At 36.5% G+C, this 17,146-nt stretch overlaps 1 protein-coding gene across 4 annotated transcripts in view; it reads left to right on the top strand.

Moving 5' to 3' along the window:
- The window catches only part of LOC131071435 (cell division control protein 48 homolog C), a 352,754-nt gene that overhangs the window by 307,043 nt on the left and 28,565 nt on the right, over positions 1-17,146 (top strand). For 2 of the 4 annotated variants that reach the window (XM_058007266.2, XM_058007264.2), the window contains 2 exons: positions 6,294-6,376; positions 12,585-12,707. In XM_058007266.2, the coding sequence (XP_057863249.2) occupies positions 6,294-6,376; positions 12,585-12,707 (206 nt within the window). The remainder of the gene's footprint in view (positions 1-6,293; positions 6,377-12,584; positions 12,708-17,146) is intronic. The other 2 variants (XR_009112514.2, XM_058007265.2) reach the window with 2 other exon arrangements.

Below are 17,146 nucleotides of genomic sequence, written 5' to 3' on the forward strand. Positions count from 1 at the left end.
GATAGTCATCCTTGAAATGTTCGGGAATATTTCGCAGCCGAGTCGCCATTTGTTGTGCATTCTGCACACACACCTCGTCTTGGACAGGGGACCCCTGTGCTTGAAGTCTTCGTATGAGAGAAAGCCCGAGGGAAAATCCAATCCTTTCGTTGCCTCCAAATTCTTCCCAAGTTCGCCATTTCACCCCATAGGCCGAAAACTCAAAAGAGGAGTAAAATCGCACAAATGAGCCAATAAGGCTGAAATTAAAAACAAGTTGCAAAATCGGCTCATCGGGCCGAAATGTAAAGAAAATCTCAAAGCTCACAAAGTCCTCCCAAAGGCCGAAACTAAACAAAACCTCTAAATCACGCAAAGTTACCGTTCAGGCCGAAAATGATAAAAAGGGGGTAAAACTCCCAAAATCAGCTTTTAAGCCAAAAATAACAAAGGCTCTCACAAATCGGCTTAAAATGCCGAAAAAGGGACAAAGTTTAAAAAACTCGCAAATCGTCCAAAAATGCCGAAAAGGTGAAGAAGAATCCAAGTTCGCAAAATGATCTTTTAAGCCGAAAAACACTAAGCTTCCAAATTGCGCAGAAGGGTCTTCTTTTTAGCCAAAAATTGCGAAACCCTATGCTTCACGTAAATCATCCAAGGAGCTCAAAGTTAGAAATGGAGGGCGTGCTAAAAAAAAAACGCACATTATTCCCCAAAACCCTGAGTTTTTCAGAGCAATGAAGACGCGAGGGAGTAAAGACTTCGCCGATTTTGTTTAAAGTATGAAGTTCGCATTTAGTCCAAAAGGGGCATTATGACTTGGAATTGAAATTCGCCCAAAAAGGAGCAAATAGCCCGAAGTTTTCACAAAAGTTCATATACTTAAGTGAAAGGAATGCAAAAAGGAGCAAAATCGCCCATAACATACCAAAAGGCCGAATTTTGTCTAAGGGGCGTTATAAACCAAAATCTCTCATTTTAGGTGAATGGCCCGAAGTTTACAATCTAAGGAGGGCAAAACGTTTAAACTGCGTATTTTAAATCAAATGACTTGATTTTCTTATTTCAAAGTGGGGGCGACTAAACTTTGAAAACAGATCGCACAAAGAGGTTGGATTAGTCAAAATTGAAAGGGTCTTTTAAATTAAAATCTCTCAAAACATCAAAAGAACCCGAATTTCTAAGTGATACAGTGTTCAACCTAAAATCGAAATCGCATCCTGCGAGAGGGAAATTAGAGTTGCCATTTAAATCTTAAAACCCTAACTTCGGAAAAGGACATTTGAAAATTTAATATTTGTTAAATTAATTTATTTAATTTTTCAAAAATGACTAATCCAGGTTGAAATTGGTTGTTTGCAGATTGCAATTAAACCCGGAAGCGAAGGTGCAAGAACTTGTTGCAGAGCGCAAGGTCGAAAGAATGAAGCATGGAGATGCGCGCCACCACTGAGCGACAAGTTGAAGTCCCAGCAAGATTGAAGACAACATAACACACAAAATGCAACATGTGTATGCATTCACAGAAATGCACTGCTGGAAGAAATTCCAGAAATTCAGTTTCTGGGAGTTGAAGTTGTTTAAATGTAAAAGACTGCTTGTGGGCCCCGTCTAATGAATTCAAAATGAGGGGACACAAGTCAGTTTTTCCCAACTACCAGGAGGACTGAATTAATGCCAAACAGTTGTAGGTAGTTGGAAATGTGGTTGAAGGGATATTTGAGAATTGAGTAGGCATGGGTTAAAGCTGCCAATTTCTAGAAGGTAGATTGCAGCCCTTGGATGCAGTCAATCCTGGCCATCGGTTTAGTTTGTAAATTCTATAAAAGGCAGAGGCCTTTCTTTTGTTAAGGGTTAGATAGTTAGATTATTGTTAGGTGGTTAGATTTCAGTTAGAATAGGTTAGATTGTAGAAGGTTAGATTTTAGGAGTAGCATAGAAATGCTGCAAAAAATTGTTGTAAGGGCAGTCAAAATCAATATATAAACATTGAAGAATGGTATTTGTTATCCTGGTTTTCTTCTGTTTGCATTGTTTTCTTCAGCAGTTTAGATAGATCTTCTTGGTGTGTAGGTATCTAATGGATTCAGGCTCATACCATTGAGGATATGCTGATTGTGTATCCTTTTGTATCGTTAGCCTGAGCCTTTAAGTCGTGTTTAGTTCAATTGCAGGTGTCTATCTGAGCTATGCCAGAATTGTGTTCTTAGCCATGCATTTGCATTCTGAAAATCTTCCAAGTCCCTTGAAGATTGCACCGTTCTTGCGAGGTTGTGAGCCATTCTGACCAAGCAGGGATTGGTCATGTTGAATCCGTCTACCCGCATACCAGTCTTATTAATTTTAGATTTCCTAAACTCTTCTCTTTTGCTTTTATTTCCCAATTGGAGAATCAGATACAGACCAACTTGTTGCAAAATGCAAGGCCCCTTGTGCTCCCAGCAAAACACATTGACCGTTGAGTTATCCCGCAGTCAAGAACTGACATTTAGAACCTTGAGGTGGTCCCCTTTGATCGATTAAAAACAGCATTAGGGATTCTTTATACAAGAGAGGATACGATACTCAACAAGTAAATTCTATTCTACGTTGGCCGGTTAGAGTCGCAGCAATGTGATTTTAGCCACGTCAACACATTCTAGCGCCCATCTCTGGCCTTGAGCGCCATTTCCACCTTGTGGAGGAACTTTGGAATTTTTTGTGTTTCCTCCTCTATACCATTCTATCGCTCAATCCTCTACTTGGGCACTGTTTGACCTTGATGGAGGAATTCTTTCTTGGTAGAGAAATTCCTCTTGGACCATGTTTTGGCGCCCATTCTCTAGCTAGAGCGCTAATTTCATTATTGCAGGAATTTTTTCTTTGTAGGAAAATTCCTCCTTATCCCTTGTCTAGTGTTCCCTCTCAAGTTTGGGCGCTGATTTGCTATGAAGGAGGATTGTAACTTTTTCTTGCTTTTCCTTCACCATGCCATTTTGGTGCCCATTCTCATCCTTTGGCGGTATTTCATTGTGGAGGGGGATTTTGAACCTTTTAAGAAATTCCTCCATGAGGCAAATTTGGCACCTTGCTCCCATCCTTGGGTGCTATTTCACTGTGGTGGAGGATTTTTTGAAAATTTTGGAATTCCTCCATGACCTCCATTTGGCACGCATTCCTCATTTGATATGCATTTTGATTAGGAGGATGGAATTTTGAAAAACTAAGAAATTCTTTCTTGCCTTAGACATTTTTGCTCATCATCTGGATTTCTTTGCCATTTTCGGAATGAAGTGGATTTTTCGCACCTTAGAAGATTTTTCGTGCTTTTTCCACTTCATGAAAGAACTTCATACTTAGCCATTTTTCTGATACCTGTCTGCATTTTCAACTTTCTTGATTTAGACTTGGGTTTTCGGGAATGCTATGCCTTCAGTGTCTTGAAAACTGCCTTAGATGGACCTACCAAAAATAGACTTCCTAAAAATAGGAAGTACTTCAAATCATCAAATTAGGGCAAACTGGGATAGGGTGACACCTACTAAAAATAGAAAATTACTAAAAGTAGAAACCGCTAAAAATTGTAAGTTTGATTTTTGGCAAAATTAGGGCAATCCAGGATGCAATGAAACTTACTAAAAATAGTAAGTGCTCAAAACTTGCTCAAATTTCACTGGTAGTTTCCTTGAAGGGTCTTGACTTCATTGCAATGCTCAAATTTTCCAAAACCCTAAGGAAATGACCTCAAATTTGAGTCTGAAGGGCAAACCCCTAAAATAGAGAAAATAGGCTCCAAACTTAGTCAAATTTGCTCAAAACACTTGCAGACTTGATCAAAATTCATCAAAAACACTTGCAAACCAGGGAGACCGAAGGAATTGGTGCGAAAATACCCAAAGATCCAAAACCAAAAGACCAAGAGGACCTAAAAAGTAGGGGGTCCCCATTTGGAATGGGGTGATGTGTGATTATGTCACAACAAGACTTTCATTTGTATGGAGTCTATTGCTTCCTTCGCTTGTTCTTTGTCCCTTGCTATTTCTTTTCATTTCCCCTTATCTCTTTCCTGTCCTTTAGCTATATCTTCTCGTTCTTTATCTTTCTCTTTGGCCCCTACATCTTGCAATGGGCCTTGTTTGCAAGTCTTCTCAAGAAACTTTATCTTTTCTAGTGGCTCTTCATAAACTCCATTTCCACCTAGAGTTCTGTCGATTTTGTTTGAGCAGAGGAAACAGAAGAAGAGACATTCACAGCACTTGGATTACTTTGTTCTCCATCTTTCTTTGACTTCTTAGGAGCAACCTTTGGATTTTCTGCTTTCTTCTTGGCCAGCCAGATTTGTGTCCTCTTCAGGCCTACAACAATTCTCGTTTGCAAGTCTCTATGCTTAGGTAAACTCCAATCAATAGGGACTAATGGCTGTGTTGAATGCTAGCTGTGTAGATAGGATCCACCAATTCAGATTCATTGTCTTCATCTCCCTCTGTAATCATTTCCAATGTTATCCCTTAGCCACTGAGAAATAAATAAATAGGTCCCTACTTAAATTAATTAGAGAAGGGGACATGACAAGAACCCTAAGCAATTTTTTTATCACCCCAACACCAAAACGATGATCCTATGATATCCATACATTTTGCTCCTTTCACCTCTTTCTCCTCCTACTTAGCATTCAAGTGTTTGCATTATTTCATTTTTTTCCTATCTTAATCTTGATGATAGATCATGGAGTATGATCCAGAATGTTGATAAAAAAATCTCACACAATTACATCCATAAGCATTTGTGATTTCAATAACATGGATTGGAAATATTATGCCTATAATCTACTAATTAGTTATTTAACTAACTGTCACAACAGGTGAATAACTCTGTAAAGTTGTATATGTTGAATAAGAATGATGATGTAATGGCTGATTCCTAGAAGTGACTAAAGTTAAACTTCATCTATTAGATTCAGTTAGTGAGTTAGTAGACTTTGATTCAAAGACTTTATTTGTGTAAGTATTTTGAGAAGTCTAATATATACAATTTGGGAAAGAATCTGTTGTGCTACTCTTTCTTACTTGTGAGTTATGTTATGTTATCAATTTATCTTGGGATGAGTCTTGATGGGTGCTTCTATTTTTAGCTTTGCAACTTATAGTCATTGACGTTTTATGTATCACAATGAATGTTTCAACCTATGTTCCATGGAGTTTTGGGAATGGCGATGACAGGGGACAGCGGGATGTGTTTTCAGTATGGGGGTACTTTTGGGCCATTTTTTAGAGTACAACAGGGGACAACTGTTAAAATATATATTAGCAAGCTATGAACTAACAAAATTACAAAACATCAGATGACGTTTGCCAAATTGCATTAAAACATGCATGGATCACAGTTAGCCAAAGCATTCCAATGCACCCATTACAAAATAGTCTTCACATTTAGAATCCATTGTGGAAATTCAAATGTCTGTACAACTAGTTAAATTTCCAGAAAGGAATTCAACAAGAATATCAAGAAACAATTTGGGAGACATCTACACCTAAAAGAATAAAAACATACAAAAATAGAGTGCCCGATTTGAAAGGAATTTAACGGTCACAATGGAAATACATATTTGATACAAGAGAGATGCAGCTTTGAGGACACTAATACTCGTATAAATATTTACAAAGACTATGAGGCTGGGACCAGGTATCACTTCTTCAAGGTCAACATTACAGCGACGATGATAAAGATCTGCTCCCCTTCTCTTTCAATTACAGCCCAGAAATGTCCCCCAACCCTACAGGAAACGCCCCCTCTATTTTTGGCTGATGGGAAACGGACATCCGTTCCATCCCCAGTATGGGCATGGGGGTATCAAGCTTGGGGACGCATCTCCGTGGAACATAGGTTTCAACCATTTTGTCAAATTTCATTCTTTATGTGAAAGTATCATGGGTATGCATCAAAATGGCTAAATCTAATTTATCATGAACATCTGTATATTTGCTAATATTTTCCCAGTTATCTTTCCGTTTTCAAAACTCTTATAATTATTTGCTCTTACCTTGTAAGCGATATGGTGCATAAAGTTGTGTAAAGTATTTAAGGGAAGCCTGCCTTGAAAATAGAGGTCTTTGTCATTCATATTATTGCTGTCAATTTTGTCTTTGATAAACTTCAGGGATAGCAGGCTGCATTCAATGCCTTGTCAGTCACTAGATCAGAAGAATAATCTAGTATAAAGCATGTGCAACTTGAACTTTAGATTCATTTTATGATAGCACTATAGTCGAGTTCAAGAATATGAATACCAAAAAGATCCAGAAATGGAGGGTAACATATGTTATCATTTGGTGCAGATAGATGGGTTTGAACAGGAAAAGCGAGTTGTGGTAATTGCTGCTACAAATAGGAGGCAGGATCTTGACCCTGCCCTTATCAGGTATATTTTCAGAACATATTAAAAAGGGACATTATAGGTGGCCATTCCATTATTTTACAATTTCTTAACCTCTCTTGCTTAGTCACACAATTGCTTACATGTCCTTATTGTACAAGAGCATATTATTTGTTGGCTATGAAATTCGCCTACAAGTGGCTCATCATTAATCCATGTATCTTCCTCAAATTTTCCTCATTGCTATTGCCAATTTACCTTTTCAACCGTTGTTGAATTAGATCTCTACAATAATTTTAAGAAGTTTCAGATCATTGACCTATTGGTAGGTAGGTTTGAGTAGAAAAGTGTCATTAGAGATACATATATTGGTGTACCTGCTACATGATCTTTCTTTCTTCCCACAAGTTCTCCATAGAATATTATTCCCAAGTGCCTCATTTATCAGGACTTCAGATCTTGGTCCTAGGTCTCTGTTACTTTTTGGAAGACAAGCCTTATTGAAGCTATTTGACATATCTTTCTTTTTTTATCGACCCCATTCAAAATAAAGTTTCGCTCTAATTATCTTAAGACCATCCAATATTTAACATAGAGATTTAAATAATGACATCATATATATTGAGACAACTTGCAGAGTCGCTTGTACTGGTTGGGTCCTGCCAGCAAAGGCTAGCCACTTCCTTTTCAATGAGATAATCTTGAATTAAATTCTTTCTATTTTTTGTTTCCACACCCCATTGGAACTCTTAAAATTAATTAAATATATCACAAGATGTGGACTTGGTAGGTCTCTAGATACAAACTAGGATAAACTTTATCTTGCTTTGTTTCCTTTGGTTGACATTAAATAAATACATTTTGGCTTTTGTTGCATTGATTCTTTATGTGCAGCGAATTTGTTTTGTAATTGGTATAAATATTCTGTAATTATTTTAACAACACAAATCTTAATTTTTCAAAGAACCTTTTGGTTGAAAAACTTTTTCTTAAATTCTGTGGAGACTACAATCATTTAGTGCCTATATTTGAGTTGTTTGAGACTTTGAGTGTTTAAAAGAATGAATATGGTTGTATTCAAGAATTTAACAGCAAAAGAAACTATAATGCAAGAGATTTACCGTGCAGAGCTGAGTGTGTGAAGAAATGTCAGAAGTGTAAGGAATTTTTCTTTCTTTTGTCTGTCTTTTCTCCAATAACAAGTTTATTGCCTTATTGAGATCTTCAAGGATGCCAATTTTCACTGAAATGCTATTCAAATGCTTGCCAAAGTCAACAATTTAATTATTACTCAAATTCCTATGCATTAATCAGTCAGGGTATGCTTAGAATGAACTCTCAAGGCATGCTTTATTAGTTACATCCACTCTTGGCTCAAAACAAGAAGCCCAAAAGACCAGAATCAGAAGAGAAAACATTTTTTAAGGGAAAAGTTGATTATTTATTTCTCCCTGACAAAACTACCACAGAAAACAGGGAAAACTGCCATTTGTGGGCAAAACTATCGTGATGGATTCACAATCTCCATGACACATGCAACTATCATTTTGGTTCTTTAACTGCTTGGATGCATATGCATCACTGTGTGTTGCAATTGGCAGTTCCTCAACTGCCACCCGGTTACAATTGATAGGTCTGGCATAGTCATAACTGAACCCTATTTTCTTTGTTTTTTTTAGGATCTTGCTAAAAATGTGTTTAATCCCAATCTATTTGGATAACTTCAAACCTGGCTGCAACCTTGTAGGCTTCCCTGTACATCTTTCACATGTCATTCTTGATTGAGATTGTCATTTGAAGATTGTTTAATAGTATTACAAGCTACATCATATTCACTTGTCTAGTTGAATTAGAATAGTGGTTTAGTTAGTTGATTGTTTACTAAATGATCCAATTTGGATCAAAATTCATACATATTAAGGAAATTTTTTAGATTTCTTGTAATCATGTTCAAGGGGTTCTTTGGCTTAAATGTGGATTTTACAGTGGCAGTGATTTGGATTACTTTCATGCTTCCCTTAACATCAAACCTTCCTCTATCCTTCTCAGAGATTTTACCAGATTATGCAAAGATAAGGTGAGATGGGATCTGCCTATGTCAGTCATCTTGAGAATTTGAAGCAGAAAAAGGATCTTCCTTGGCCAGGACATTTTGAGATGCAGCTCGAAACCTACTATTTCCAGCTGATATTAAAGCCATCTTTTTACAATAACTTTATCCAGAAACTTCCAGTTTAATTGATTATAAGCTTTTTTATTTTAAATTTGACAATCGTACTTGAAAATTTCAGTGAATGTCGTGTCTTGTGTGCAATTAGAAATCCATCTATAATTTGTCTTTTGGTGACTAAACCATCTAGAGCCTCTAAAATTATGTCATCTGCCCTTTCTTTGAGCATGCTGGCCATTACTTCAATTACAAACTTAAAGACTGGATTGTGCAAAGCTGTGGACCTTTAATCTTCAAAATATTTGGCCTCTTCTTTGTTTGGGATCAAGGTGAAAAAGGTCTGGCTCCATTCTTTGGAGATATTCTTTTCCTGCATTCTTCCACAGCTTCAATAACTTTTTCACACAATGTGCCAGTTCTTTTGGAAGAAATCAGCTTGGAATCTATTTGAACTATGGCCTTTGTCTGCTCCTACTTTCAAGATAACTTTCCTGATTCATTTTGCAAATAGTTGCATTAGCAGTTCATTTAGATTCCCTGATATTTATCTTGGGATAATCTAGAGAAGGTTTGTTTGTACTTCTTCCCTCACAACATCATCTTAGTTAATAGGCCTTCATAATATGTGATAGCTTCAATTTATTCTCAATAATTGCCAGCTATTAATTCATTTTTTTAAGTAACTCTTTTTTCCATCTTATTTCTATTTTTTCTCAGGACTGCTAACAAATGACATTTTCTCGTGTTTTTATTCGCTTTCAATGATTTGTAAGGATTTGATATAGCTCTGGTATCAAACACTTCTCCATAGCGAAATTCTCTTGGTTGGATTCCTCCTGTGCTATCTCTTCTCGAATGGTTTGCAAGTCCTTGGAGATTAGTTCTTTTTCTTTGCAATAAATTCCCAAACCTTGGTCTATTCTATTTTTAACCTCATATTAAATAGTTTTCATTTTTTTGGTCAGAAAAAAGCAGTTGACCTTTCCATTGGAAAGATCCCCCATTATCAGGGTTTCTTCGAATCTAGTGTCTTACATTTGTATGCACTCAAATTTAAATGTTATTCACTCAGGTTTCAAGTCATTTGTGATTTCAGAATTAATATGTTAGCAGTCTGATCCTGACAAAGCTAGCACCTCTATTGAGTATATTATCCCTTTTTCTAGCCATTCTGAGTTTATCAAGAATTGATCAAGTCTTATCTCTTTGAGATATTTGATGTTTAAATTTATGAGTTGGTTACTTTTAAGAGGGTTGCACATGAAACAAAGCTTGGATCCAAAGAATGGGAAGTCATCTGGAACTATCTTTCTTTGTCACAACACATTCACATTTTCTCCACATGGTTTTGGCCATAAGTTGCAACTGATCCTCACCAATCTTTGTCCCTTCAAGGGGGCTTTCTTATAGTAGCCACTTTACCAAATAGCTCTTGGTATAGGCATTTAAGCATCTTACATTCAAGCTTAGCATCTTCATGGGGCATGGGTGGAAGGCACCCCTTCCATTGGGGATGATATTAGTAATTTTTTTTTGTTTACTACCCAATTGGTTTGTATTTCTATTTTTTTCCTCCTTTCTTGAAATAAAATCTTGGGTTTGAATTATTGGTTATGTTTTTGTTGGCTGAGATCCCATAAACTGAACAAAATGTGGCATTTTCTTCCTTAATGCAATTGGTAGTTCATGGTTGTCCTATCCATATAAGGTGTATGCTTTTCAGACCACCTAGTATGTTTTCCATTTCTGCTTGATTTTCTTCACATTTTGATATGTTCCCTAAATCTGCTTTTTTTTTCTTGTTGGATATCTGCAAATTGAATAGTGTTTTATGCAGTGATCTTTCTTATCCATGCAAGGAATTTCCTTCGTTTGATCTTCAATGACTTCACACAAATTTTGTAGATTTTCTTGTATGGGCTATTTCCTAGCATTATTTATCTGTTCTTGCTTATTCTTCCTTCACTCTGGAGGAAATTCCTAATGAGTTTTTCCTGAGAAAAAATTGATCATTTTTCCTTCATTTTAAAAGATGTTTTTGTACCTTATTGGTGGATTTGGGCTGCCAGAATATTTGAAAAAGAGGGTTCCTTACCTCTTGCTCCTCCTTTGTGCATCTCTTAATCTTTTTTATGGGACCACAAAGGCTATTATTTCTTTAGATCCTTTATATACATGCATTCATGGCATTGGAAGGGAGAGCATATAAAATATTAAATCGAAGTTGTGTCTCCAACCCTCAGAGAATGAGCATAGCCTTATTGCTACAGGAACTAGTTTAGACATAAATTCTTGCTTAGTTTGATAAATCATTTTAGTTGCATCTGATATGTGGATGAACTTCCAAACCTTTTTGTAGTTTGTACTTATATATTTTTCCTCCCAATATTTAAGTGGTATTTTATACAGCCTGATCAATTAGGGACATCCTTGATTTGTTCCTTTTGAGTTAGAAAGCAGAGACCAATGTCTCAATATAGTCCTGCATTTTTAAAGAACCAGAAATCTCCTTTGAACACTCCCTCTGTCCTTATCCTCATAAAAGGTTACTTAAAAGTACCACTTGCCTAGGAACCGTATATCAAGGCGGCAACAAAAACTCCATATGGCTTATCTAATTCTTCAAATCTTCCATTACTGGCTAGTGACCTATGAATTTGCAGATTAGGCCTTTATCAAAGAGATCCTTGGTCAACAAATCTAAAATCTTGTCTGGAACGGATACAATTGGAATCAAAGATGAAAAACTCTTAATCGGCAATAAATCTTTTGGCTGAAAATTTAAAAAAAATCGGGAATCTTCAAAAAATCAGCAAATTTATTGAACATTTGAAAATATATAATTTCTTAAAATATTCTTAAAAAACACACATATACATTAAATTTTCTGGTTTTTTTATTTTTTTCTTCACTTAGGGTGTCTTTCCCTTACTCCTTTGCCTTAGTTTCAACACTGAAACAATATATAAATCTATTATTACAAATATAGCAGACTACGAAATATAAGCTATATTGGTAATAGTAGATTTAGAATAGACTAATAGTAGACTGCAAAATGTTGGTGCAGCCGTGCAGGAAAATACGCCCAAATGAGCAGATATGTGGAAGAGATGAAGAGGAATCAGGAAACAACTCTACCTATGCAACCAGTCAACAACTTCCATCGAATCCAGATCTAGTCAATCAACCTGTCGGCCGTTGCGTCTTCAGTCACGGGCTTTAAAAAAATGAAGTTTGCCCTCGTGCGTAAAAAAATGAAGCTGCTTTTTTAGGTTTGCCGGAAGTTATAAACCTACAAACTTTTCAAAACGCAATTTTTCCGGTTTTCCTCGTGACTTTATCGGCAATAAATCTCACGATTTTTAAAATAAATTGGTGACGATTTAAAAGAAGATTAAATCGTCTGCAACACTGACTCAGGAAAAACAGCGATTTTGGTGATTTTTAAACAATTTTTTATATCTATGATTTGGAATATTGTTAGATATCTGGATGTATCATTTTACACCAATATAATCTCTGTTTCTCCTTTTCTATACTTATACTCAATCCAACTACTCTTTCTACTTACTACTTTTTTGTTTCTCTGATCTCCTTGCAAGAATTTAAATTATCTATGCATGTAAACCCCAGGCTATTCAGATCTGCCTCTGAAAACCCTCCATCTTCTAAATTTTCAACTTCTGGTTAGGGCTAGTGGCTTTCCTGGGAATTTTTCTTTCCTAATTTGGGCTGAGTTCTATTTTCCTGTAAAACCACCAAAAACATTCTGTTTTCTAAAATTTTGCTTTCAGAAAAAAAGTGAAATTCATCCAGCCATATTTGATGCCATACTCTGCTTCTCCTCTGCACTCTGTGCTTACACTTCTATTGCCATAATGTCACCCACAAATAATAACTTTATGCAGCATATGCAATGCTATAATTTTCTTGTATGTTTTGAACTATAATAATGTAAGAGTTGTTTCATTCTTTTTGTACCTTTCTGGTGTTGGCATTTAGAGTGGACTTTTTGTTCCCTAGCTCTATCAGATCATATGTGCTAATATTTATTTGTTAATTTGAGATCATTTTGTTTTCCAGCCGCTTTGATTCTTCAATTGTGTTTGGCCTCCCTGATCAGAAAAATCGTGAAGAAATTGTAGCTCAGTATGCACGCCATTTGAACTCACCCGAATTGGCCACTCTGTCTGTAGCCACAGAAGGGTATGTAATAGACTTTGACTTTCTCTATGCTGGTTTACCAAGATCTCAGCAATGGACTGGCTGGCAAATTTTATTTTTATTTGAACTCTTTGATTCACTGATAGTTTGAGCTTTGTTCATTATTTCATGTTCATTATTCTTCTATATGTGCAAGATTTTGAATTATTTGAGAAGATGAGAATAGTTGCACAAATAAAGCCTATAGTTGCACTTATGTTTTGTAGAGTAGATTGTTGTGAAGATTTTGAATCGCAGCTTTCTTCTGCTATATTATGGTCCATGATCCATTTTCAAAATAAGTCATTTGCAATCTGAACAATTAATTCCCTTCTTCTCAGACATAATACAAATTGCTTGTATGAACATTTATCAACAGTTTCAATAGCAAGTAGATGAATATATTGCTGGTACGCAAAAGTAGATGAAAACTTAAAGATCAATCATTTTTGTAGCCAAATGCTAGGTCACTCTTGTCACGTCAATGTCAACAGATGTTGCCTTAACTACCAAAATAGCCAATTCCTTGAGTATTGATATGACTTGGTTCACTAATGATTTATCATGAAGCTTATCAAGATCTGAATTATGACTATGTTGAAAAAGTGAAGTTAAAAGAAAGACTATGGTGTCAGATGCCAGGGAGAGATATGGAGGACTGAGGTCAAGGCAAATCTTATCCAGATTATTAAGGCAGAATGATAAATAGGGATCATCCTCCAAGCATGAAAGTGCTACTGTGGGGGATTCATAATTCAAGACAAGTGGTTTCAGTGCATACCATAGATTCAAACTTTTTATTTTTACAATAGTTGCTTTTTGTGTTTTCGCCGTGCCTTGGATTTTGGGGAGAGAAGCGCGAATATCAAAAGTTCCTATTTTGGATTTTTCTTTTTTCTTTTTTATTTTCCACTTTTGCAGTGAATGGCAGTGAATGTCATGGAAGAAGGTTATTAGGGCAGTTACAAGCTTCACCACAGGAAAATGGAATTTATAAAGATGAAAAGCAATAAGGAATGGACTTTTCATCGAGGTCAGTGTTTGAAAATGAAAAGTGAAAGAAATTTAAAGGGAATTCACAGTTTTGAGTTAACCATTTGAAAATTTCTTATTGGCATCGAATATCTAAAAATTCTACTTGGCACTAAGTGATTAACATCTCCACTTGGCATCAAGTGGAGAAACTTCCACATAGCACTAACTTTGACAGCTCTTACTTTTTGGCATCCAAAAGTCAACTTCCTCATTTCGCATCAAGTCATGAAAACCTTAACCTAGCATTAAGGAATAGTTTTAGGTTAAGGACTGCCTCAAACATTACAAAAATCAAGTGTGGGATGCTATACAGATGTTTGAGGCTTTCATAATTCATTATATTCCACAGGTAGAGAATACTGAGCTAAAGCATGTGTTTCAACTTCTCTTTTTTTGCCACATTTAGAGTTTTGACAGAATACATTTGCAATTAAGACGATCTATTCCCCAATAGTGCTAAACAAATTAGAAAATAGACAGATATATAATGTTGTCATCTACAACTGGATCAACTTTTGGTAAACAAGTGGGGTCAAGCTGCTGGACATCTATAGCAGGTTGCAGGTCACTCATAACAAAGCAAAAATATGTATGTAGCAATTAATTGACACCCATAGCAAGGCTACGAGTCACTTGTAGTAGCTTGCTAAATGTTTGTGGGGCTACATATTCACCTATAGGAGATGTCAGAAGGATTAAGACTACTGCCATGTCATCCACGATAGCATTAAAAGTTAAGCTTCGCTCAAGAGTTGTCATTGCTTCTCGATATTGATAAGAACACACCTAGCAACTCAATAGTGTTGTAGCAATGCTACAAGTGTGGGCTAAGGTTGTATTGAAGTTTGTATCAAGTGCTATATGAATGGCATAAAGTCAAGGACATGTTTGATCAATCAATTTTGGAACTTTCCAGTAATTGGTAGGGAATGAAGTGGCATGGCCAAGTGTGTGGTTGGTGATAGAGGTTTGGGAGCAACAAGGAGGTTGAAGAAGATAGAATTACAAGCAACATTGAGTTAGAGGCAACCATGTGATAGTTGGAACTTCCCATATTTGGTGGTTACAATTTTGAGGTGATAGAAAGGTGGTTGACAAGTGGCAGATCTTCTCCATGGTGACACTGCATATTTTCCTTCAAGTGTGTGTTTTCCATGTGCACTAATAGTGACTAGTTTCCATTTAAGTGGGTGGCTATTAGTTTTCCTTAGTAGCTGGTATTTTGGTGGTTTATCACTTTCAACAGGACAAGGCAATAAAATATGAGCCAAGTATAAAGAAAATTAATCTAGGCGATGAAGATAACCCGAAGGTCATCTTGGTCGGTGATGACTAGGACTCCGTATTGAAGGCAATTGCATTCAATATATTCATGGAATACAAGGATACCTTTGCCTGGACATATAAGGATCTGAAAGGGATACCACTGAAACTTTGCATACACAAAATTTGCACAATTTGTACGAAAGACCCTTTAGAATGAACAAAAATTATGCTGCCAAGGTACATGAAGAAATTGAGAAAATGTTAGATGTGGGCATAATTTTCAAGGTAGAAACAAGCAAGTGGGTCTTGCTGATTGTAATATCACTCAAGGAGGAAAACTAGATAAGGATCTATGTCAACTTCAGGTGCCTGAATGTAGTCACAATCAAGATACATTCTCAATTCCATCCATCAACTCCATACTAGAGGAGGTTATAGGCCATGAGTATGTTCCTTTATGAATGGATTCTCAGGGTACAACCAGATAAGTATCGTTGAGGAGGACAAATTGAAGACTACCTTCATAGTGGAACATGGGGTGTATGCATAAAATAGAATGCCATTCGGCTTGTGGAACACCCCTACTACCTTTCAACACATCATTTTACTAATTTTTGACAACATTTCAGTGGGAAACTTTCGAGACTTTTTGGATGACTGGTCGATATATAGTGGGCATGTTATTCACTTGATTGCACTGAAAGAATGCATGGAGAGATGTCGAAGGCCAAGACGGGCATTGAACCCAAAAAAGTGCAGATTTATTGTGCCCCAAGGCAAGTTTATTGGCCACATTGGGTCTGCAAGGCAGGATTGACGATCATCGTACAAATGGAGGCACCAAAAAATATACCGAGTGTCAAATCATTCCTCAACCATGTTGACTACTACCGGAGGTTTACAAAGAACTTTTCCCAGATCTCTTATCCCCTTGACATGTTGACAACAAAGGGACAACGCTTCCCGTGGGGGGATGAGTACGACAAGGCATTCAATGAATTGAATTTGAGACTGATTAGTGTGTTGGTTCCCAAAAACGGACGACGGGTTTACACTGCTTACAGGGTAGAGACCAAGCTGATTTCCTCCAAATATCTATGGAGAGCCACCTCCAACTATCAATATCTATCAGGCTTGGACCAACAATAACAAGGACGGAGGGTCCTCCTGCACTTTAGGCTCTGCAAAAATAGGGAGGGTGCTCCCTTCGGTAAGAATTTTCCTGTTCTCCGCAAGGATATTCAGGAACTTACTGAAACAAAGCAGATTATCTCATTAATAAAACTCAACAGAAAAGGAGAATGCTCAAGGATGGCAAATCCTTCAGTGATCCTCAACCTTAACTTGGAGTATGAGAGATGGTGAGATTATTTTCAGAAAATACATAAATCTTAGCAAATGATTGCTCTGATTGTTTATAAGCTTCGTTCTGAGAGATCATGAAGAAGAGAAAACCGGAAAACTGATAACCTAATGAGATTTTCTAGCTAATATTAGTGCCTTATTCATTTGGGCTACAAAGTCGATGAAAAGTGTTGCTGAAAATCTAATAAAACTTCATCTAATAGCTGGTCTTGCCTAAAATAATACTGCCTTACAATATTACTCTGCTTATGATCCTTTATCTGAACTACTTATCAAATCCTATGGCGAGCTTTATTTTCTTTGTAATCTTATTCAAGCATTTTTAATTAACCCCTTGGATTAAAGCATTGAATAAAAGAGTACATACATCATAACAATGCAATAAACAAAAGAAACCCTTGATCCCATTTGCTTAAAAGAAGATAAAATCACACACATGAGAGTAAAGATTAGGAAACTATATTTGCATTAATATTATGAGCTATCTTTTATTAGATGATAGCCAACAAATTCAAATACAGAGTGACCCACTTGAAAAGGGGAAACTGCAACTATTCTATTACAATTTTGCTCTGCAAAATAACATTACAGTCCCTGTTATTTCCTATGACTCTCTAGAACTATTTTGGACCTAACCCTGCAGAAAAGATCTATTTTACAGACTTCTTTCTCAGAAAAATTCGGACCCTAACTAATGGCCTTGAATTCCCTTTTATAGAAAGCAAGGGAGCGACAAGCTTCAGGCCATCACACACTTGTCAATAAAACCGAGCATT

The sequence above is a fragment of the Cryptomeria japonica genome, chromosome 6 (genome assembly GCF_030272615.1).
Source record: "Cryptomeria japonica chromosome 6, Sugi_1.0, whole genome shotgun sequence".
Lineage (NCBI taxonomy): Eukaryota > Viridiplantae > Streptophyta > Pinopsida > Cupressales > Cupressaceae > Cryptomeria > Cryptomeria japonica.